The sequence below is a fragment of the Zootoca vivipara genome, chromosome 12, assembly GCF_965207765.1.
Source record: "Zootoca vivipara chromosome 12, rZooViv2.hap1.1, whole genome shotgun sequence".
NCBI classification, from domain to species: Eukaryota; Metazoa; Chordata; class Lepidosauria; order Squamata; family Lacertidae; genus Zootoca; species Zootoca vivipara.
In genome coordinates, this window is record NC_142595.1 from 36,620,732 (window position 1) to 36,643,082 (window position 22,351).

Here is a 22,351-nt window from a genome sequence, read left to right on the forward strand (position 1 = left end):
AAATATTTTTTTTTAAAAGAAACTGTTGCCTTGCTCATTGGGGACTCCTTTTTAGTTGAATGAATCTAACCAATTAATTAAGGCTGCAAGCCTATGCCCACTTACCTGGAAGTAAGCTTCGCATAAAATCAGATTATAGAAACTGCAGTCCAAAAAAAACCCCAACCCACCTTTAAAGGCTGTGCACTCCTTCTGTTTATAACTCTGGTGAGCAAGTGCTTGTCTAGCCTTGGTAGCTGCACACACCAGCAAGAGTGCCTCCCCACTGTTTTCCACAACAACACTTCTGTGAACTTCTATGAACTCCTGCTGGCTCATTTCATAAATAAACCAAATAAGACAAGTCCACAGTGAGGCATTCAAGTGCAGGATTGAGCTGCGCCATCATGCTGTTAACTAGACTTCCATGTGGGGTTTTTGTATGTGGATTTTGGATTTGTGAGCATTTGTGACTTAAACGTTAATTTTTTGCTGCTGTAGGAGTGCATTGTAGCTCTGCCTGTTTGAGCGCCCTTTCGGGGTGGTTCCCACTGCTGTTGGAACTGCTGCCAATCCTACTAACAATTTTTTAAAAGCCAACTGGCAAGGTTATGGGTGCGTGATTCACCATTTAAACACCCACATTCTCTGCTAATTAACCCAGATTAACAACCACTTCCCAATTCTACACTCACAATCATTTATATATGGGTTAGAATTCCTACTCTGTACATATATGCATTTAAGTCAGGCACCTCCAACTTTGGGCCACCAAAATTTATGTGACTTCGGTTCCCTTCACTCCTGACCATCTGTCAAGCTGGTTGCAGGTGTTGGGGTTGTACTGTAGTGATGGGCTGAATGAGGGTTAATAAACTGAGTCTGAGTCCTGGCAAGATTGAGGTTTGTAGGCTTGGGAAGTCTGTAAGTTGTCAGGCCTCGATGGGTCTGCTCTCTCCTTGAAGGAGCAGGTGCAAAGTCTGAGGATGTTCCCAGATCCAACTCTGTCACTGGAGGTGTCCTCAGTGGCTAGGAAGCTTGGCTGGGAAGACAGCTACAGTTGTCCCTGGATCAGGATAGCAGTTATCCATGCATTGCTAACCTCACAGATGGACCACTGCAATGCATTGTTTGTAGAACTACCTTGGCAGTTGATTTGGAGGCTGTGGCTAATGCAGAATGTAGGGGCCAACGTGCAAACTACCACCAGCAGATAGCAACTTGATTTCTGGATTTGCACTGGCAAATCCCTCCCTGCATGTTGCCTGCATTGACGTGGTGACCTGTTGGATGTGGGTCTTTGATGTGGAGGTCTGTTCCACAGGAGGTGCAAGCTTGGAGAGTACAGACTCCTGAACTCCTGCCTTGGGTTCCAGAATGCCTGATTTGCTGGGCTCGGGCTGCGAGTCAGGCTTGGGTAGGATATCAGGGCCTGTGATCTTCCTTGGAGCTGCTGGACTGATAGTGGCCCGCCTTGTCTAAATTGGAGCTGCTCTGGCCAGGAGTTCTGGCACTGGGCCATTTCAACGGTGCTGAAGATTCTAAAAGGATGACTTTGCCACTATTGCAGAATTCAACTATTTGGTTCTTGCTGTTTCCCCCTATGCTGTCCCTGTCTGGTGCTTTGTGTGTTTACTGCTTGTTAAGTTCTTCCTTCTCTTTTTAATCAGTGGCCTGCATCTACTCTTCGGGTTTTTTTCCCCCTAAGTTCAGAGGTTTTTTTGTTTTTAAATACCACCATGTACATTCATGACCACCAAAACTATGCTGGTATGTGTGAATAGTTGCATGGGGATGGGCACAAGGGGCACAAGGGAGACACCTAATAACCCGATCTTATGCGAAGTTATAGTTATGGGCCCTGTGTAGGGTCAGTCTGTTTTTAGGACTGCGAAATAGAGGGCATTAGAAAGCAAAAGACTGAGAAGAAAGCTTGGAACCAAGATATCTAGATCGAAGTGGCTGAAGAGATGAGCCAGTCTATAATAAAAAATAAATAATGGGGGGAGGAAGTGAAGATAAAGATAGAGTGGGACAGTGGCTGACATGCAGTTCTAACAGTAAAGGGCACCTTTTCCTTATGGGCCTATTAAGAGTACCGATATCTCCTATGCTATATAACTATGGCTGAAAACTTAACAGTTTTAATGGGAAGATTAATCAGGCTCATAATAAAATCCCTGCACCCCAGTTAATTGGTCAGGCTAAGCGTATGGAAAGGCTCAGTCATGTTTAAAGGCACGCTGGTGGGCAGTCATCTAGTTTCTAGCTCCTACCTGTGATGTATTTGATGACAACGAAGAATAAATGTAAAGGTGTTTTATCTTTCTAGTTTATTACCCAAAGGCGGCCACCTTTTGGCTCTTGTATACTTTCATGTAATGCTAAGAACCAGTTTTTATTTAATTGATTTTTATACTGCTCTCCGTCTCACATTCAACTGAAGGCAACGGTGCTCTGTTGAATTAATTCTTAATATATTTTAAAAAGCCCACAATATTGATGGGCCTTCAATGTGTTTATTTTTTGATGCCATTTTGACTCTGATATGTTATTATAATGGGAAATATTCACATATGGAATAAGAAACAAACTGTTAAAGTCAGCCTCTTTGTATAACAATGAATATTACTATTTGTTTAATAGGGACGTGGGTGGCACTGTGGTCTAAACCACTGAGTTTCTTGGGCTTGCCAATCGGAAGGTTGGCGGTTTGAATCCCCGCGATGGGGTAAGCTCCCGTTGCTTTGTCCCAGCTCCTGCCAACCTAGCAGTTCAAAAGCATACCATTGCAAGTAGATAAATAGGTACTGCTGTGGCATGAAGATAAACGGCGTTTCTGTGTGCTGAGCTCTCATCATGGTGTCCCGTTGTGCCAGAAGCAGTTTAGTCATGCTGGCCACATGACCTGGAAAGCTGTCTATGGACAAACGCCAGCTCCTTCGGTCTGAAAGCGAGATGAGCATCACAACCCCATAGCCACCTTTGGCTGGACTTAACCATCCAGGGGTCCTTTACCTTTACCTTACTATTTGTTTGTTAAATGGTAAGCTGTCTCACACTTAAAGAAAGCTGCCCCCCTTCCCCCAAAAATATGCTTTCCCTTTAATTGCAATAATTAAATAATTAAATAATCTCTAGTTCTAATCAATAGGTCTGTGAAAAGGTGGACATATAAAAAATGGAGCCATTTTTAATGCACTAAATGCTGCATCCATCTGTCTTTCTCTGCCTGCCTTTCTTATCTGACTGCAGGAAGCTGGATGCCTTCATCTACGATGCAGCCGTCCTCAACTACATGGCCCGAAAGGAAGAAGGCTGTAAACTTGTCACCATAGGGAGTGGGAAAGTCTTTGCCACCACAGGCTACGGCATTGCGCTGCAGAAAGGTTCCAAGTGGAAACGGCCCATTGACCTGGCCCTGCTCCAGTTTCTGAGTGATGGTAAGGCTTAGCTACATGCCAGGTTCTAGGGAGAGCACTGGGAAGTTGAGAGATGCCCAAGTTTTTTGGATGAGAACAAACAAGTGTGGGTAACTGGAAGGTGGGGAGGGGAATATTTCCTCCAACATCTGTGTGAGTGGTATTGCTCTCTCTCTGTCTCTGTCCCACCTGCTCTTCCACTAGGCAACGGTTGCTGGGTGTGTATGCTTCAGGTACTGGAGCAGGGGTGTCTGAAATAAAGGATATTTATTACTTGCTGTGGACACTCCTGAATAGTTTGCACTGGAAAGGAATCTATGCATAATCCTACTTCCTGCTCCAGGGCAAGACCACCCCATCCTATCCATACACTATGCAAAAGCATGAAGTTGAAATGTGGGGCAACTGGTGCTCCTTCTTCAGATACTCACCCCACCCCACCCCAGCACCCATTTCTAGTAAGCTCAGACCCAGAAAGTACCAAACTGCCAATCCCAGTCCTTGTGGATGGGTCATGTTCTCTATAGTGATTGGTAAACAGGACTTTCCCTCACATGTTTGCTGGGGCAGAAGGCTTAGTCAGGTAAAGGAATGCTGGTCTGCCAAGATGAAACATTCATTACCCTTTGCTAGAAAGTGGGTTATCTGGATTCTGAAGTTCAGTTAAAACAGATTAGTTTCCTTTAACACACTTTTACTATGTATTTGGTTGAATTTATTGTTGTGTGCTCCCTGAGTTTTGAGAAGTCATGGAGCAGTGCTATATGGGATAGTTTCCTTTGAATGAAAGAGTTTTGTATTGTAAACCGCCCTGTGATCCTCAGATGAAGGAGGCATATGATGTCATTGTAATAAAAATTGTTAGCATAGTGGAAGCAAATAGGCACCCCTACAGCACACACAAATTCACTAATGCCATATCAGATGTTCAGAGAGAGAGAGAGAGAGAGAGAGAGAGAGAGACTCTACATTCCAAGCTGTTTCACCTTCAGCCAACTCACAGCTCCTTATCTGTCTGTCCCATTAAAAAAAAAGAAAATGCTTTCTTGCTGTCTCGCTTCCTCCCACACCCCAATTCTGATGGGTGTTGCATTTACAAGCTAGAATGAGATTTGATATCATTAAGGGCAATTAAAGCCCATTTGTCAAGTCCCTGATCAACGGTTGATTTGTCAGGCAAAACCAATGTGACAGGCCCATCCATGTTAATCAAGTGAGCAAAGCTCATATTACCAGCAGGAGTGTGGATTTCTCCCATTCTTTTAGTGTATGTTTATCCATGGAGATGGGGAGGGGTTTCCAACTCAAATGTAGAAGTTTGCTGAGAGGACTTATGGGCCCTGGAACTGACATGGCTCTCTCACATACACTAATGCCCCCATACCAGCCTGCACACCTTCCCCCATTCCAATGCTCTAGATAGCTGTCACAATGCACTTCCCTGACTATCTCCTAGCAGACCTGCAGGCTGATCAAAGTGAACATGCAACCAGATCATGGTATTTTATTTTGGATTAATTAATCCAGGCTGAAATGGAGTAGGAATCCCAAGAGAGGTGTGGAGCCCACTCAGTTCACGCAAGGAGGTCTGGAAGCCAGGACTCCTGCATCTCCTGGGAGAGCAAGCAATTCCTAGTGGGCTAGACTCAGAGCAAAGGCGATGGGAGACAGACATCCTGCTTTCTATTTCTAGCTCCAGGGATAATGAACAGACACAGCTCTGGTGTGTTTGATCTGAGCAGAGGAACCTGGATTCTGTCTCTGCTGCTGCTAATGGGCTCAGTCTGAGGCTCTAATTGCTGTTAGCCAACAATCTTGCTTTTCCTAATAGGCCTGACTGACTCTGGGGATATCCTAGAGAACAGCACAAGGGGCTTTCCCCGCCCCACCAGGACATATAAGCAGATGTTGGGGACGGGGCTGTGTTTCAGCTGGGCCACCCAGTGTCCGTGACACTTAAATCATTTTGCCTTCCCTGCATCTATTAGGTTGAATGAAAAAGCTACATGGTTTACTCTCCAGCTCTCTCTGCTGCGATTAACAACATTCAGAAGTGAAGCGTTCCAGACAGAGAGGCGTTCTTTGCTTCACTTGTGAAAAATGCCCTGTGAGGATCATGATGTGTAAGAATTGTGTGTGGGAGAGAGGCCGACAGATGGTTGCTTTGTAGAGTTTGGATGCGTTACAATGAATGTCCAAAATGTGGTGAATGTCAACTATTCACATGTAAATACTGACAAGTTCAGATGAATTTTATGAATGCCACAAACAGACAGACATACTCCCATTTTGGGGACAGATTTATTGCATGATGATTATCACTATTTGACTGTCGGCATTCGCCAGGGTATCTCCACCTTAATTGAGCATTCACAACAGTCACCTGGGATTGCCAACATTCATAAGTGACAAAATTCCAGATATACATATTAGAACTTGTATTTGCTTGCAATTACTCTATATTCCAAGCATCTGTGCACAAGAATAGAGCATGCAAACTAAATAAAATGCATGTATAATAATCAATGTTTAAAACTTACTCTAATTGCAGAATTTTCGCTTTAGGTTCACAGAATAGCCATAATTTTGTTGGTATATAATTCCACCAGTATGAGGGTATATAATATATACAGCAGAGATTTCATCTGTTTGGAATCCTTCAGTGTGTTGATGTATAACTTCATATGTTGAATATGTACATGCTGAGGGGTGCTGGGTATTTATTATTTATTTATAGTTATTTAAAAAAATATTTAAATAGCATCCTCTCGCAACACATCAGGGCAGTGTACCACAACAATTAGACATTTAAAAGCAATCCAAAGTAATCATCAATGTGACTGGCTACTCAAGAGACCTTTTAAACAACTGCTAAGGCCTGTCAGCATAAAAAAGTCTTAAAGAGACACCTGAAAGTCAAAGTTCCCTGCCAGATCTCTATTGGAAGAGCATATCATGATCTTGCATGGATGTATGCATTTAAAGGAGCCTGTTGCTTGGGTGTGAAGGAACACACATGCATACCATGGTAAGCTTCCAATTGCTTATTAGGGGGGAGGGAAGCAAGGAATAGTTGCCCAGCAACCCACCCATCTGTCATATCATACAAATGAAACCTGTACTACCTTTTATAGCACACACACACAATTTTAGTCTGCAGCATTAATCAATCCTGAAAGACTACCACTGCATAGCTCCATCCTTGCAATCACTCAAGTAGATCAGGATTCATAGGATCAAAGAATTGTAGAGTTGGAAGGGACCCAAACACCATCAAGTCCAACCCCCTTGAATGCGGGAATCTCAACTATATCATATATGGCAGATGGCCAACCAACTTCTGCTTTAAAACCTCCACAGAAGGAGAGTCCACCACCTCTTGGAGTTTGTTCTACTGTTAACAGCTCTTACTGTCAGAAAATTCTTCCTAAAGTTTTGTCTCCTTTCTTGCAACTTGAATCCATTGGTTCAGGTCCTAGTCTCCGGAGCAACAAAAAACAAACTTCCTCCATGTGATATTTAGATATTTGAAGACGGCTATTATATCTCCTCTTTTCCTGGCTAAATATACCCAACTCCCTCAAATGTTCCTCATAAGGCTTGGTTTCCAGACCCTTGATCCTCTTGGTTGCCCTGCTCTGCAATAGTATTAACCTTTTTTTGTTGCTTCATCACACTGTGAACTCATGTTAAGCTTGTGGTCTACTAAGTCCCCTAGATCCTTTTCACATCTACTACTGGCAAGCCAGGTGTCCCACATCTTATATTTGTGCATATTGGTTCTTCCTGCCTAAGTGGAGAACCTGACATTTGTCCCTATTGAAGTTCATTTTGTTAGTTTTGGCCCAGTTCTCCAATCTGTTAAGGTCATCTTAAATCCCAATTCTGTCTTCAGTGGCATCTGCAAATTTGATAAATACAGTATCCCCTCAATGTCTTCATCCTAGTTATTTATAAAAATGTTGAACAACAATGGGCCCGGGGCAGAACCCTACAGCACCCCACTTGTCCCCCCCCCTTTTTTGCAGGATGACTAGGAACCATTAGTGAGCACTCTTTGAGTATGGAAATGAGCTACAAATCCACCTAACAGTTATCTCACCCAGTCTAAATTTTACCAGCTTCTCTGCAAGAATACCATGGGGGACTTTGTCAAAAACTTTACTGAAATCAGCATACACTATATCCACAGCAGTTCCCGATCCACCAAGCTTGTGACTCTATCAAAAAAGAAAAGAAATGAGATTTATCTGGTACGGCTTGTTTTTGGAGAAACCCATGTTAGGTCTTAGTAATCACAGTCACCTTTTCAAAGTGCTCACAGACCGATTGTTTAATTATCTGTTCTAGGACATTGGTAACAATGTCAAGCTCACCAGTCAGTAGTGGCCCAGATCTTCTTTACTCCCCCTTTTGAAGACAGGGACATCATTTTGCCTGCCTCCAGTCCCCAGGGACATCACTTGTTCTCCAAGAATTCTCAAAGATTATAGACAGAGGCTCTGAGATTACATCTGCAAGCTCCTTTAGTACTCTTGGGTGCAGCTCATCAGGCCCTGGAGATTTGAACTCATTGATGTAGCTAGGTGTTCCCTTACCACCTCTTTTCCATCTTGGGCTTTAGCTCCTTCCTTGCATCATTTATTCTGTTATCACCAGGTTGGGCACTGCTTTCCTTTGAGGTAACGGCAAAAGGCAAAGTGTTGAGCAGTTCTGCCTTCTCTCTGTGACCCAACAGCATTTCTCCATCCTCTTCACACAAGAGACCTACTACTTGCTTGGTCTTCCTCTTGCTTCAAACATAGCCGAATAAACCTTTTTTTAAAATTAATTTTAATCTCTCTTGCAAGCCTGAGTTCATTCTGAGCTTTGGCCCACCTGACCTCCCTGCAACTGTTGGCTACTCATGTATGTTCTTCCTTTTTGATTTCTCCTTTCTTCAATTTCTTATTCATGCCCTTCTTAAATCTCAGTTCACCTGTAAGCTCCTTATGCAGCCACACTGGTTTTTTAAGTGTCTCCTACTTTTCTTGTTTGTTGGAATTTTCTGCCTTTCTGCCTTCAAGATTTCACCAACAGTTTCTTCAATTGCCTCACTGACAATGTATCTGAGTAACTGAACTCTTCTATGACTACTATATCTCTTCTTTATGAATGTTTGGGAATCTGCTGTAGAAAGGAATAATCTGAGTCCTCCACTTGGCTTGGAGGTCTATAGCAGACACCCACAATAAGGTCACTCTTGTTTCCCTCTCCTACAATTTTTATCCATATGCTCTCAATCTGTCTTCCATGCTCCAAGTTATAGATCTCTTCACAAGTGTACACGTCCTTTACATATAATGCTACTCCTCCCCCCTGTTTGATCTACTCCTTTTGAACAGGTTGCACCTCTCAAGTTCCAGTCATGAGTCTCATCCACCAGGCTCAAGTAATGCCTACTTAAGTGATATTTGTATTAAGAGCTCAAATTCTTTTTGCTTGTTTCCCATACTCTGTGCATTTGTGTAGAAACAACTGAAACCATGAGTCATTCCTCCACACACTGCTGCCTCTGTCCTCCTTCATGGAGAATTGCCTGCCACCACCACACATCTCATCCTTCTCTGGGGAGCAGCAGGAATCGTTCCATACACTGTACTTTCCACTGCTACCTTGATGTATTTTAAGGTCTGCAACTGCTGTTCTTGCTACGATGGCCGAGAACTGGTGTCCAAAGTGAGGGCATGGAATCAGTTTTGTAGCTCGAGAGACACAGCATGGCTCCTAACACGGCTCCTGCTTTTTCTGTCATGTTCCTCCAGGAGTTCGTCTCCTGCACTGTGCAATCTTCTACCTCCCTAGGGGCATTCCACCTGCATCTCTGTTCCAGGACAGTCCACTCTGGTTTAGCAAGAATTTCCTCATCTGCTCAGTAGCTCAAAGTGTGGATAGGTGGACCTCAAGTTGCTGTACCTTCTCTTCTAGCTTGGATTTGCTGTAGGTGTAGTAGGTCAGTGCTGCAGCTCCCTTGTCGTCCATGTCTCTTGGTCTATGAGACAACACTCCGGGCTTCCCCCTCAAACTCCTCCACTAAACACCCTTGCAAACGCCCCAGTTTACAAGTCCTAGTCACAAGAGCTTGACCTGCTGGATTTCTTCCTACAGAGCTTGTATTAAAAGTGCAGAAGCCCTGCCTTCCTTCTCCAGCATGGAGGTGTAAAAATGGGCAGATACAAATAAGTCCAAGCTGGCAAATTGGCTTAACGTTGGCCAGTGCTCCCCGCCCCCCTAGAAAAATAGGTGCCGGTACTCACCAAGAAATTGTTACGGTAAGTGTCACACTTTTAAACCAAAAGAGAGATGTGCCAGTACTCACCATGAAGTTGTTACAGTAAAATGCTGAAGGTTACCCACTATGCATGCCTGGAAAGATAGGAAGAGAACAACCTCTCACAACTCTAATCATGAAAGGATAATTAAATAGTGTCAAGCGGTAAGTACTTTGTGATACATGACCTTTAAGTACGTACCTAAGCTCAGAATGGTTCTGCTCCCTTGGTCTCCTGTCCCCACAAGCTCCCACTCTCAGATTCTACCGTGTTTCCCCTATTTTTAGACGTAGTCATAATATAAGCCATAGCAGGATTTTAAGCGTTTAGGAAATATAAGCCATACCCCGAAAATAAGCCATACTCCGCGGAGCGAGACCGCTGAGTGCCCCAGCCAGCCAGTGGGACCCAGCACGCTGGCAAGAGGAGGAGAAGCAGAGAAAGAAGTCACAGCGAAGAGGGATGTCTGGCAAGCGGCGTGGGCTGCCGCCGAACAGGGCCACCGAGGGGGAGGCAAGGGTGTGCGCGGATCCTCCGGGGCCCCCGCAGGCAGAGCTCAGTGCCGGACCTTGCGCTGGACTCCTGAGGGGGGGAAGGAGAGGGGGCGCGAGAGTCACACTGCTTTTTGGCGGATGCCGCTGCGCGAAGCAGCTTTCCGCGTCTCGGGATGGAGTTGCGGGCGAAGAGGCGAACAATGTGAGGCTCGAGGTAGGCAAGACGGAGGGGTTAGGAGAACAAAAAGGCTGGGCAGCAGGCGGCTGCATGCACCGTGGCCTCGAGCGCAGGCTGGGGAAGAGGAGGCGAAGGAGGCGCGCTCAGTGGGGGTTGAGGCATGGTGGAGTGCCCCGAGCCTCTGGGAGCCGGCAGGAGGAGGAGGAGGCTTGCCGGGTCGTCACCCAGCAGCGTGCGTGGAGCGCCCCGAGCCTCTGGGATTGTTGTTGTTGCTGCTGGCTGCCGGAGGCTCGGGGTGCTCTGCGCGCGCTGCTGGGTGACGACCCGGCAAGCCTCCTCCTCCTCCTGCCGGCTCCCAGAGGCTCGGAGCACTCCACCATGCCTCAGCCCCCACCGCACTGAGCGCGCCTCCTTCGCCTCCTCTTCCCCAGCCTGCGCTTGAGGCTGTGACGCCAGGGACGAGCGTGCACTCCTCTCGCTGCTGCTGCTGTCCGGGAGAGTGACGAAGCTGAGCGAGATTCCCCCCCCCAGTCCCGTTCCCGGTCCCGGTCCCATGGGGAGGCCTGACATCACCGGGGCCGGAATATGCCCCCCGCTGCCTCTGGCTTCAGCCCCTGCACGCCTTCTCCCGGGGAGCCTCGGCGCGGCGCTTTGCAGGCGGCCCCGGCGGGAAGCCTGCAGCTACGGCGGCGAAGGCGCCTTGTGTGGAGACCCGACCTACCGGGCCATTTGCACGCGCCGCAGACGGGAGCGCATCAATTCCCGCAGGTTGCGTGTGCTCGCCCTGCCTGCTCTCTCCGCAGCCCAGAACCGGCGGCTGCTGCAGTGCAGAACGCTTCGAGAGCCCAGCAGCGCCGCGGAGCAGAGAGCCTGCGAGGAGGGAGAAGGAGCAGTAAGAGAAGGAGGAGGAGGACTCCTCTGTGCTGCTTGGCGGTGGCACATTAGCAGCACGGTCATGGACACCCCGGGATAGGGGCCCTTCCTGACAGGGTGGCTGCGGCCCCTCAGCGCAAGCTGAGACCCAGTGTCGACGGGGTGCCCCCTCCCCAGCCCAGCCTGCTCCATCTGAACGCGGGGAGGGAGGGAAGGCATGGGCGTATGTGTATGTGTGTGTGTGTGTGCGCACACACACGGTCCAGCCCGCCACAAGTTGTAATACTGTATTTTACAAGTACTGTAATAAAAACAGTAATAATTTTTTTTAAAAAAAAGACATCCCCTGAAAATAAGACACTGTGTGTTTTTTTGAGGAAAAAAAGTTATAAGACGGTGTCTTAAAAAGGGGGAAACACGGTATGCTGTCACTAGATAATCACAACTTACTTCATTTGAGACCTCAGAACAAAATCCCTATTCCCTACCACTGAGCATAAGAGCTTCTGCATTTTCTGGGACTGATGCCTAATGGACCATACCAAGGGAAGGTTGTGAAAAGGCACATTTCTTATGTTCCATCTCTTCTTCCCATCCCCTCCTCTGTTTCAGATGAGATTGAACTGCTAGAGCGCCTGTGGCTGTCAGGGATCTGCCACAATGACAAAATAGAGGTGATGAGTAGCAAGTTGGACATAGACAACATGGCGGGTGTCTTCTACATGCTCTTGGTGGCCATGGGACTAAGTCTGCTGGTCTTTGCCTGGGAACACCTAATCTACTGGAAACTGCGTCACTGTATGAGACATACAGGACGGCTGGACTTCCTGCTCGCCTTCAGCAGGGTGAGGTTGCAAGATCAGCAAGGGACAGTTGGGTGCCCATTGATCCTCTCACCCACTAAGCTATTTTCACATCCATAACTGTCAATTTCTTTGTCCAGAGAGTAAGCTCTTCCCTCCCTCCACATCACTCTCCTTTCACCCAGGACTGTGATAATCTATGGTCACACCACATCTGTATGTAGAAATCAGCATCCTTAGAATCTCACCATTCTTTTCCCCCTCAAAAAGCAGCAACCATTTCCAGCCTTTATGGCTGTGAAGGTAAGCATGGAAGTGTATGTGCAGACAATGACTTATGCAGTCACAAAAGCAAAAGGTGAGGTCTCTGCAAGTTTTCTAGTGGTCTAAAGATGGGGCTCTAGAGCCTGCATCTTTCTTTGCCATTCTGCTGTGACAAAATTATGCAAAACAAGTCAGTACTGTACATGCAAGTTTGTTTAATTTTCATAGTACAAATCACAGACTTTGGGTTACCTTAACATGGAAAATAATGTATACACCTGTCTACATTTTCCCCTTTCCCTAGCTATTAATTTATGGTTGTGTGCATACAGGTGGTGACCATTCTGTGTGGTGGTTCCATTCCCAGCCCCCATGTGCATCAGTGCAGTGTGCATCAGCATGCTCCACCCCGTTACGCCCCTGGTCTGCCCTCTTCTGGATCCAAAAGGACCCATGTGTCAGCGATCGCATGTCAATTTGATGCTATAGGGACGTGGGTCTAGGGCTTGCCGATCAGAAGGTCAGCGGTTCAAATCCCTGTGACGGGGTGAGCTCCCGTTGCTCGGTCCCTGCTCCTGCCAACCTAGCAGTTCAAAAGCACATCAAAGTGCAAGTAGATAAACAGGTACCGCTCCGGCAGGAAGGTAAACGGCGTTTCCGTGCGCTGCTCTGGTTCACCAGAAGCGGCTTAGTCATGCTGGCCACGTTACCTGGAAGCTGTACGCCGGCTCCCTCGGCTAGTAAAGCGAGATGAGTGCTGCAACCCCAGAGTCGTCCGCGACTGAACCTAATGGTCAGGGGTCCCTTTACCTTTAAAGTGGTCACCACCTGTACATGCTTAGCCTGAATAGTAGGGGTCGCTGTGGAAGCACATTCCCTGTGCTTTGTTCACATATAGACAAATCTCTTCTGTGGAACTGATATGAGGAAAACCAGTTCTGCCTGTCTGCAGCAGAAGGTGGATGCACAGAACTAATTAGCTGGAACAATTTTTCAACTTTTAAAAAATTGTGTTGATGGTCTTTTAAGATTAAGGTGAAAAATTAATGTTCAGTTGAATGAATCTATTTGCTGCACTTCAAAAAATTAAAAGGAAGGTTGGCACCGTACCTGAGCAATCAAGTAGAACAGTACCAGAGAGACTAGCATATTTGCATTTTATTTGCTGGTTACTACATCCATCAAACACAATGTGATATCTAGCTCACTTGCAGAAGAAAAAAATGCAGGAAGTCCTATTTCAACATTATGTCCGACTCCATTGCTGTCTCTATATCCCTCTCATTTCTATGCTGGATTCTTAGTGACTAACTTCTAAAGAAGGGTGTTGAGGTTTGAGCCATACTACTTTATTTTAAAGCCCTGCTTTCTGCCACCAGATTGGTTGTGGTTACTAGGTAAGAAAAGACGGGCATACTCATCTTATTATGTTATGTCTACACTATAAATTTAAACTGGTGTCAAGCCTTTTAAATGGTTCTGGCTTACAGAGGGGAAACCTGGGGCACGGTATTTCTATGATATGGCTGGGATGACTAACAAAGACTTGCTGGCACACTACAGACCACATTCCATAAGGAGGAGGGAAAGCCTGGTAGTTAAGAGATTTCAAAATAGATTAAATTTGTAGTGTAGTGATGACGTTAACAGGCCATTCCCCTGGCTTTCAAAACAGATTCTCATAGCTAAAGCACAAATTGAGTTCTTTATAGTTCTCATTTGCATATGTTGATCACTTTAAATGCAGATTAAAAATTGCTGCCGCCTATCACTGAGGCTAAGTTTGTTTTGCTTTTAATCACTCAGCCAGGTGGCAAAAATCCCACCCTACTCTCTGATTTCTCTACCTGGAGAGTTTCCATTGTCTCTTTTTTGATATTCACTATGTCAGTTTCTCCACTTGTATTTATCTCCTCCTCCTCTCACTGTATCCTCCTCTCTGCTTCCCTCCATTCACTGCCACAGTGATCCATCTCTGAAATAAATGACCTACAGTACTATGAAGGACAGGCTCAGGGGTGGTGAGAGGGAAGTGCACTCTTTGTTAACAGCAGAAGGCTGTACATAGTGGGGTGTGATCTGGAGTAGCATTTGGGGTGGAAGATTGTGTGCATGTGAAGGATAGGAGGGAAAGAATTCCAGTTCCCTGGTGTTTATCATTCCCTGGTACAGGAAATACAGTCTTATACGGTAACAAGAGGCCCTTCACAATTGAGGGATAAGGGATACCATCAGGAATATGAACACTCCAGGATTTTCCAAATTGTGGGCTGTGAGTGACCCCATGAATATCACTAAGATGGAGAAATGGGGTGAGGAATCTGTGAGACTAGTTACCTGTACTCAGGGGAGAAGAGTTGTGTGCAGCAGCCAGGATGGGGCAGGGTGAATGGTGCATATAGAAAATCAATCATGGGGTGAAGTGACACAAGGAGCCGGTGAGCAGAGAAGTAGTGATGTTGTAGGTGGTGCTAGAGCTAATTATCCCCAGTGAGATTTCTAGGCTATGGGTTAGAAAGTAACTGCACTTTCATAGAACTGGAGAAACCATTCTTTATGATATTCTATAAAGAACTGCAAAAAGAGCACCCCAAAAAAGGAGAGGGCGTTATGTCTACTGTACTTTATCACACAGAGGAAGTCCTGATGGGTTTCACAAGCAGCATGCAATACAGATGACTTTTACACTCTACCTCGTGGATCCCCTCCGCCCCTCCACCCCCCAGGGAAGGAGGGGTACTATGCACTGAGCCTGCCCCCAGGCTAGTACTCAGGTTCATCATGGTCCCCACCATATTTCCCATGTCTTCCCATGTAGGTCTTACAACAAGTATTCCTCCCTGTAGTTTGGCGGTTGTGCTAGTTCCAACAGCCCCTTTATTTATCCCTCTTTCTCCAATTCGCTCCAGGGCATGTACAGCTGTTGCAGCAGTGAAGACCCCAAAGTCCCAGACCAGCAGCAGTTACCCATCCTTAACCACACCTACGGGCCGTCGCGAGGTGCAGCCCCAGCGTTGCCCAGCCCCCCTGGCCCTCCACTTCCCTGTTCTAGCTTCCTGCCTCGCGAACGGCGCATTGTGGAACGGTGGCGCCATGCTCGTAGTCCCAATTGCTACAAGGATCTGTACCCTCCGACGCCTACAGAGCTCCCCACAGCCAAACCCCCACGCCATAGCCTCAAGAGCCCTTTCTCAGATGGCTTCCACCGGTTCTATGGGCCCATTGAACCAGAAGGGCTGTCCGATCACGTCAGTAGCAAAAAGATGGCGCCCTGTCAGCTTTCTCCGCCACCACCCTCCCGGGGGCTGGAAAATCCTCCCTCCTATTTTGCCATTGTGCGTGAGAAAGACACTCCCGACATGCCACCGGTGGCATCGGGCTGGCAACGCAAATCCCTCCGTGGGTTGTATGAAAGTTTCCAAGCTGGGAAAGCGGCGAGCCGAGCCCCAGAGGTGAAGAAATATGATGGCTCCTCCAGTGGTTATGCGACCAAAAGCCCTTGTGAGTTAGAACGGGGCAGCAGTCGGTCTTTTGGGAAAGAACGGGGTCGGTATGGCTACACACGACTGTCCTATGAGGACGAACGCTCCCCACCTGTTTCCCGCTACCGACACGCCGAAGAGACGTCTCTGCCTCGAGCCGAGACAGAAGTCAAATGCCCGACGTCATCCAGCCGAGAGAGGAGCTCCCGGGCTCACATTTGCCGCAGTCATTCCCACCCGCTTGCCGTAGGTGCCAGCTTACGCAGCCAAAGTCATTATGTTGATTTTTCTGACTCTGATTCTGACATCTGTGAGAGGGATAGTGATGGGCATAGCTACTGGTACCAGTCGCCGGATTATTTCTGCACATACCCGTCCCGGGAGAGACAGCTCTTTGCCACGCATAAGCCCCTGCACTACTGGTCAGCCGACAAGTTGGCCAAGTGCCACGGATGCCACGGTCCCTGCCAACACTGCCTGAGCTTGGAAATGCTCCCGCCACCCACCCCACCATGCCGCAAGGAGGCCTTGCGCTACTTGAGCTGTTCTGAGGAGCGTCTGGAACGCCGGCTGGACTGGGAGCACCGCCACTGTAGCCTGTATGGATGCCTGGCTCCTCGGCACCGCCACGGCTTTCACCGACGCTGCCATCACCATTCCTGCGAGCTGGGGCCGGCTGGCGGAGTTCTACATCCCACCTCCCGCAGCCTGGAGGACCTCAGCTCTTGCCACATGGTGCGCTGCGGGGCCTCCCATCGACACCAGGGCGGCTTCTCGCCGGAGTGGCTGCCACGCCGGGTGAGCAGAAGCGGGGAGCTTTTTGCCCGCCGTGGTTCTGCCCATTTCTCTAGCCTGGAGTCAGAGGTATGACCAGCAACAGGTGGGGTGGGGGTGGGGTGGGGGTGGGGAAAGAGGCTTCAGATGGGACAGCAGGGGGAAAAAAGACTGCTGTAGTTGAGCCCACACAGTGGGGACTGAGGTGGTGGAGATGGCGCTGTGGTCCAACCCAATGGAAAGAAGGGAGGACCACGAAGATGACTGCAGAGAGGGGGAAGCAGAACAGTGCTACAAGTGAACCCACCAAGACAAAGGGCATGCCACCAGGATGCCACCAGGAATATATGTGATAGGACCACATCTCCTTGCCACAGAAAAGGGGAAGTGTTCAACCAAAAGAGTATCACAGATAAAACAGTGGGGACTGGAACCATCAATAATCCCATTAAAAAACCCAGGGGAATGGAGATGATATGTCAGAGAGGGGTAACACCCTGAGACTGCTACCCCAAGTGCCACCAGAATAGCTCCCTGTGACAAAACACCCAGTCCCATCCACCAGCCGATTTACAGCAGGGGGTAGAGGGGAACTGGTCTCTCCTGTGTATCCATAACAGACCTTTTATATCCAGAAAAAGGGCTTTTCTGCCACCCTGTGGCACATCGATGGGGTAGGTTCCTGTGGCCAGGGGCAATTGGCTACTGCAACAGCAGGGCTGTTACTCTCTGAACAAGACCCAAGAGAGTGCCAATGAAATGAACGAACCATGAACCTGGAGAGAGTCTGTGTCCCCACGTAGACTGGCAGCAGGGGGGAAGTGCCATCAGTCAGGCTCCGGAGGGGGTGGGGAGGGGCTTGGACAACAATAACCACAAAACTGTCTGGACTTCTGGGTGGGAGGGGATGTTAGGAGACAAAACTGTGACTTTGTTCAACAGAAAACTGTGATATTTCCCCCCCTGCACATTTCCCTCTTCTCTTTTCTTGCTTTCTTTGCTCTTCTTAATCACCACCTTCTTTCTCCTCCCCCCCCCTGCTTTAATCTTGCAATCATGCACCCATTATGATAGAGATAGCAACACATGCAAACATCATGGATGCTGAAATGAAAACACACACACACACACACACACACGTGCACTGTAATGGGCAAAAGCAATCACTGCCCCCCAAAACCACATAGACAAACCAGTCCCGTGACTGAAAGTGTCTTTTTCACAAATCCTACATCAGTGCACCAAAGCTCTCGGTATTAAGAGAGCTACTGCAGAAAATGACAGAAAACATGACTATATAGACTGAAAGGGCACCCGCACTTCAAACCAAACAAAATTAAATCTAATAGAATAAAAACCTCATTCAATAGATAATATGCTGTATATTCTCATCACTAAAATTACCACACACCATCTTAATGCTGGTTGCTCTAAGCTAAGAAGCAGGAACACTGGATATGAGAGTGATTATAAAACTTATTTCCATGCTTCCTGCTTGAGGGGGGAACTGTGCATCTCCCATTGCAGGCAAAGATAAATGTGCTCCCAATGCAGGTACATCTTGCACACCTTTCCACAGAGAAGATACACAAGTTCTCCTTTTTCAGGACACTGCTGTTGAATGGGAAGGCAGACCTTAAAGCCAGCTGAAAGCCCAGTCGCTTTGCAGTATTCTGGGAAATGCCCAGCCTTAGAATTTTGTGAGTTTCTAGGAGAAACTTTTGCAAATTTGAGAAGCCAAGTGTACTTAAGTAGCAGGTTTGAAGGAAAGTTTTTTTCACTCAGCTTGCAAATGATCTCTGAGATCCATTGCAACATGATGTGGCTATTAATCGGCAAACTGAGCTATTTCTTTTTTGAAAAAAAGAATGAGACAAAACTCATGGAAGACAGGAATATAAATGGCTAATAGATAAGATGGGAGTCTTGGCATGGTTCTAAACCTTAAGACAGCAGGAATCCAGGAGAGAAAAGGGAGAACAGGGTATTCTTTTATTATATTTAATCTCTAGAATGTTTGGAACTTTCCCTAAAGCAGAGGTGAGTAACATAAAGTCAATGGGCAGCATTATAGATTAACTTGAGTTTTGGGGGCAAACTAGATTTGAAGGCAGCAAACCTATATGATACAATCAGGCCGCTGCCAAGTCCAACACCAAAACCACTTCTCCACAAGCAGTGATCCCCTGATAGGGTGAAACCAGAAGTAATAGCTACCAGGAAAAAGGCAGCTTAGGAGAAGTGGTGGTGGTAGTAGGGTCATGGGCAGGAAAAATGTTCAGCATCCACCTTCCACCAATGCTGCACTCTTTTTCTCATCCTGCCCCTGCTCTATGGGAATTTGGCACCACCCACATTTCAACACAAGGGTCATGGCATGAAGCAGTTGTGTCATTTTGCGCCTTACCCAAGGCTCTCAGTCTTCTTCAGAAACCTTGAAAATGGGGATTCTGGGGAAATCAAAAAGACCATGCACAGGAAACAAAGCCTTGCCAGGGCCACGGGTGGCTTGTAAACTGTGTGTCACCAGTCCTAGCCCCTCTCGGAGACATAGCTACAATTCCAGGCAAGTGCCAATTTGGTTTTAGGCACAGAATGCTGCACTCTGCAAATCTAATTTTCGCAAGATCAGTTTGAAGTGCTCAGCAGGTCTGGCTACAGGCTTTAGAGGGCCCTCAGCAAAGTGTCCTCTGCTGGGGCAGGGACTGTGCATTGGGGGCCATAGGTTTCCTTAGCAGTCACAGGCAGCTACAAGGCACCATTTTAAACTTCCCGTAGTGCTCCTGTTGCAGCATAGCAGGAAGTTTAAAATGGCAGCCCACAGACCCAGCCAGTTGACGCTGGTGGACCCTGCCAAAGTGCTAGACTGCTCAAAGGACGCCACAAGGTGAGGCTGGGCTTACCAGATTCATAGGCCTCTCCAGGGCCCAGAGGGTGGTCTCTAAGTGCTCTGTGGCACTTCTCTCTCTGTGAAAAGCAGAAACAGAACGAAGCAACAAAGCAAAGAAAGCCACTGGTTTCTTTAATCTGTGTCAGCTTTCCTCGGCGCTGTGAAGGAGCTACCTTGGCATGCAATTTCAATGGACCACAGAGCAGACACAGGTCCAGGCCACCACTTCGACCCAATAAAGCAGCAGCACCTCTCCTCTCATCCTTCCTCCCCTAGCCAAGTGAGGCTTGTGCTCAGCAAGGCCTCGTTTGAAGTGCTGTGTTTGGTTTTGAGCACCTCAGTTCGAGCAGGATGTTGACAAATTGAAAAGGATTCAGAGGAGAGCTGCAAGGATGATCAAAGGTCTGGAAGGCAAGTCATATGTGGAGATGCTGAAGTAACTGGGTCTGTTTAGCCTCGAGAAAAATAAGATGAAGGGGGCGGGGGGAGAGAGAGAGAGAGAGATGTTGACAGTTTTCAAATATTTAAAAAGGCGTTGGAAAGCAGAGGGAGAGAACAGCAGATGGAGAGGACGCAAAACAATGAGCTTTAAGTGTATAGATCTGGCCACATCCTGTCAGGCTGGAATTACTGAGCTGCAAAGGGAGAAAGGAGCAAAGCTCCTCACCGTGTCTGGTCACAGGAATTGTGAGGGAACACTGGTGGAACCAGTGAATCCTCTTTTTTACTGAGGTGCTAGCATTTTCGCAAAAAAAAAGGTCCTGATGAGTACTGGGACAAGGCCCAGACCGCTTATGGGAAAACCAGCTGGTGCTGGCACACCCCTAATTATTCAGCCACCAAACAAGCCGGAAGGTCTCCTATCCGCTGAGGAGACTTTAAGTGTACAGGATGTCCTGTCTCAGGGCTGGAGTTGGATCCAAGGGTCTCTAGAGTCCCTCGCAACTCTAAAAGTTATCCAATACAGTGGCAAGAAGAGTGGCACAGTCCCAGGTGCCAGAGTCACATACGGTCACTCCCAAAATGGTGCATACACTGCCAACAGTGAACTGCAGGGAGGGGAGGGGGAACACACTCCCAATCACATAGCCACAGTCAAGCACAAAGGCATACAAGCACACGCCAAACAATCACGCCTGCAGGTAGAGAAACGAGCCTCTGCATATAAAACCCACCATTGCGCAAAACAGACTTAATGTGCCGCTTAATGGAGCTTGCACAGCAAAAAAAAAAAGGTACCACAATTTTTTAAAAAAAACAAACAAACATTGCAAGCACACAGCCTCCATCTCAGATACAGGTAGGCAGGATCGAAGCCACACAAGCATTTCAAAGGAACCCACAATCACACATGTATACAAATCACACCGACAGAGGCGTTTGCAAAAAGCAGCCGTGCCAGGACTGCGGCACACTTGATGTTTTCCCCCGGCGTGGAGATAAGGGTAACACTGTTGCTTGCCGTGTGGCAGGACTGTGGGCCTAATGGTGTAGGAAGCGACGTCACGTGTGAAGTGGCCCCTGAGTCTATAGAAGCAAAGGGTGGCGCCAGGAAGAGCAACATGTCTGTTGAGACGCGCATCTTTTGTAAGCAAAATCTGCTAAAGATTTCACTAAGTGTGCACAGGACCCACCAACATGGAGATATAAAACCACAGGAACTGTGGCATACATGAAAATGTGTGACATAAAATGCACCACAGAAGAGGTGCACCCCCCAAACCTCCAATAAATGAACACTGAGATACAACCACATGTGCAGAATCGGGACCACATAAAGTCTCCCTCACAAGTAAACTAACAACCATAAATAAACCCATAATAACCTCAGACTCACACTCCCAACCTTGCTTTCTCTTTCTCTCTCTTTGTGTCTCTTTGTCCCTTTTCCTATTTTGGGGGGGCAATTTAGTAATAACTTTAGAACTGCTGTTTTAGGGAGCGGGCTATGTGGGTGGGGGTGGTATTTCTTGGAATGGGTGGGGTTTCGCTGGGGTGGGGTGGGGAAGTGGGACCATGGGGCAGCGCCCCACGACAGAATGGGGCAGGGTTTGGGTGGGGCAGGGACCCAGGCATCCGGATGGGGGGGGGGCCAGGGTTTTCGATACTATTTTAGGGCGTTCATAAGAAATAAAGGCTTTTTTAATCCCGCTCAGACCTTGCCCCAGTGTGGTTTCTCTGCGTGTGTGCATATTTGGGGAAGCTGTCTTATTTAAGGTTTGCGTTCCTTTCTTTCTATACTGATGAGTCACAAAAAAACAAGGCAAGCTCCCCCCATCCTCTCTTCACCATCTCCCTCTAACAAACCGCCAGTCTTGTTTCAATCTCATGAAACAGCAGAAAACAAAAATAAGAAGAGGAACCAAGGAAAAAGAGGGAGCAGGTAATTTGCTTACATTAAGAACCAAACCATAGGTGGTGTTGATCACATACATAGTTTGTCCTTGAGTGAACAATTTTTATTTCATAAATAGCCAGCAGGAGTTCCTCCACTGCTGTTCAATGCAGATTGGGCCCCTGCAAGGCCTCCCCCCACTCATGCAAATTGCAGCCATGCCTCCCCCCCCATCCAATTGAGACTGCAGTGAGCGAAACAACACTTATCCCCCACTCTCCAGAGTCCCAGTCTTGATTTCTGAAAGAAAAATCATGCACTCAGGGGCAAATCATGTGATTAATGTCATGGATAGTTTGGCACTTCGTCCCAAAAATAAGCAAAGATAATACCTGATTTTTTAAATCTGGCTCTCCTTGGCACAAAATATGGAGTCTGGAATTTTTAGCTGTTCAGTGCCACAACTTTACTGTTAAATATTTCCAAGTCCCCATTAAGAAGTCTAGAGGAAGAACCATAGGGTGGCTTGCTTTAGACAAGGCAGCA

At 47.3% G+C, this 22,351-nt stretch overlaps 1 protein-coding gene and 1 long non-coding RNA gene across 2 annotated transcripts in view; one reads left to right on the forward strand and one right to left on the reverse strand.

The window, feature by feature from the left end:
• Positions 1 to 16,676, forward strand: part of GRIN2D (glutamate ionotropic receptor NMDA type subunit 2D) — a 31,296-nt gene extending 14,620 nt beyond the window's left edge. Inside the window, exons 10-12 of the mRNA XM_035136621.3 lie at positions 3,235 to 3,422; positions 11,870 to 12,102; positions 15,234 to 16,676. Of these exons, the coding sequence (XP_034992512.2) occupies positions 3,235 to 3,422; positions 11,870 to 12,102; positions 15,234 to 16,676 (1,864 nt within the window). The remainder of the gene's footprint in view (positions 1 to 3,234; positions 3,423 to 11,869; positions 12,103 to 15,233) is intronic.
• LOC132593045 (uncharacterized) overlaps positions 1 to 22,351 on the reverse strand; it is a 122,691-nt gene that overhangs the window by 49,283 nt on the left and 51,057 nt on the right. Inside the window, exon 3 of the long non-coding RNA XR_009558478.2 lies at positions 9,760 to 9,806. This is a non-coding gene — a long non-coding RNA (uncharacterized LOC132593045). The remainder of the gene's footprint in view (positions 1 to 9,759; positions 9,807 to 22,351) is intronic.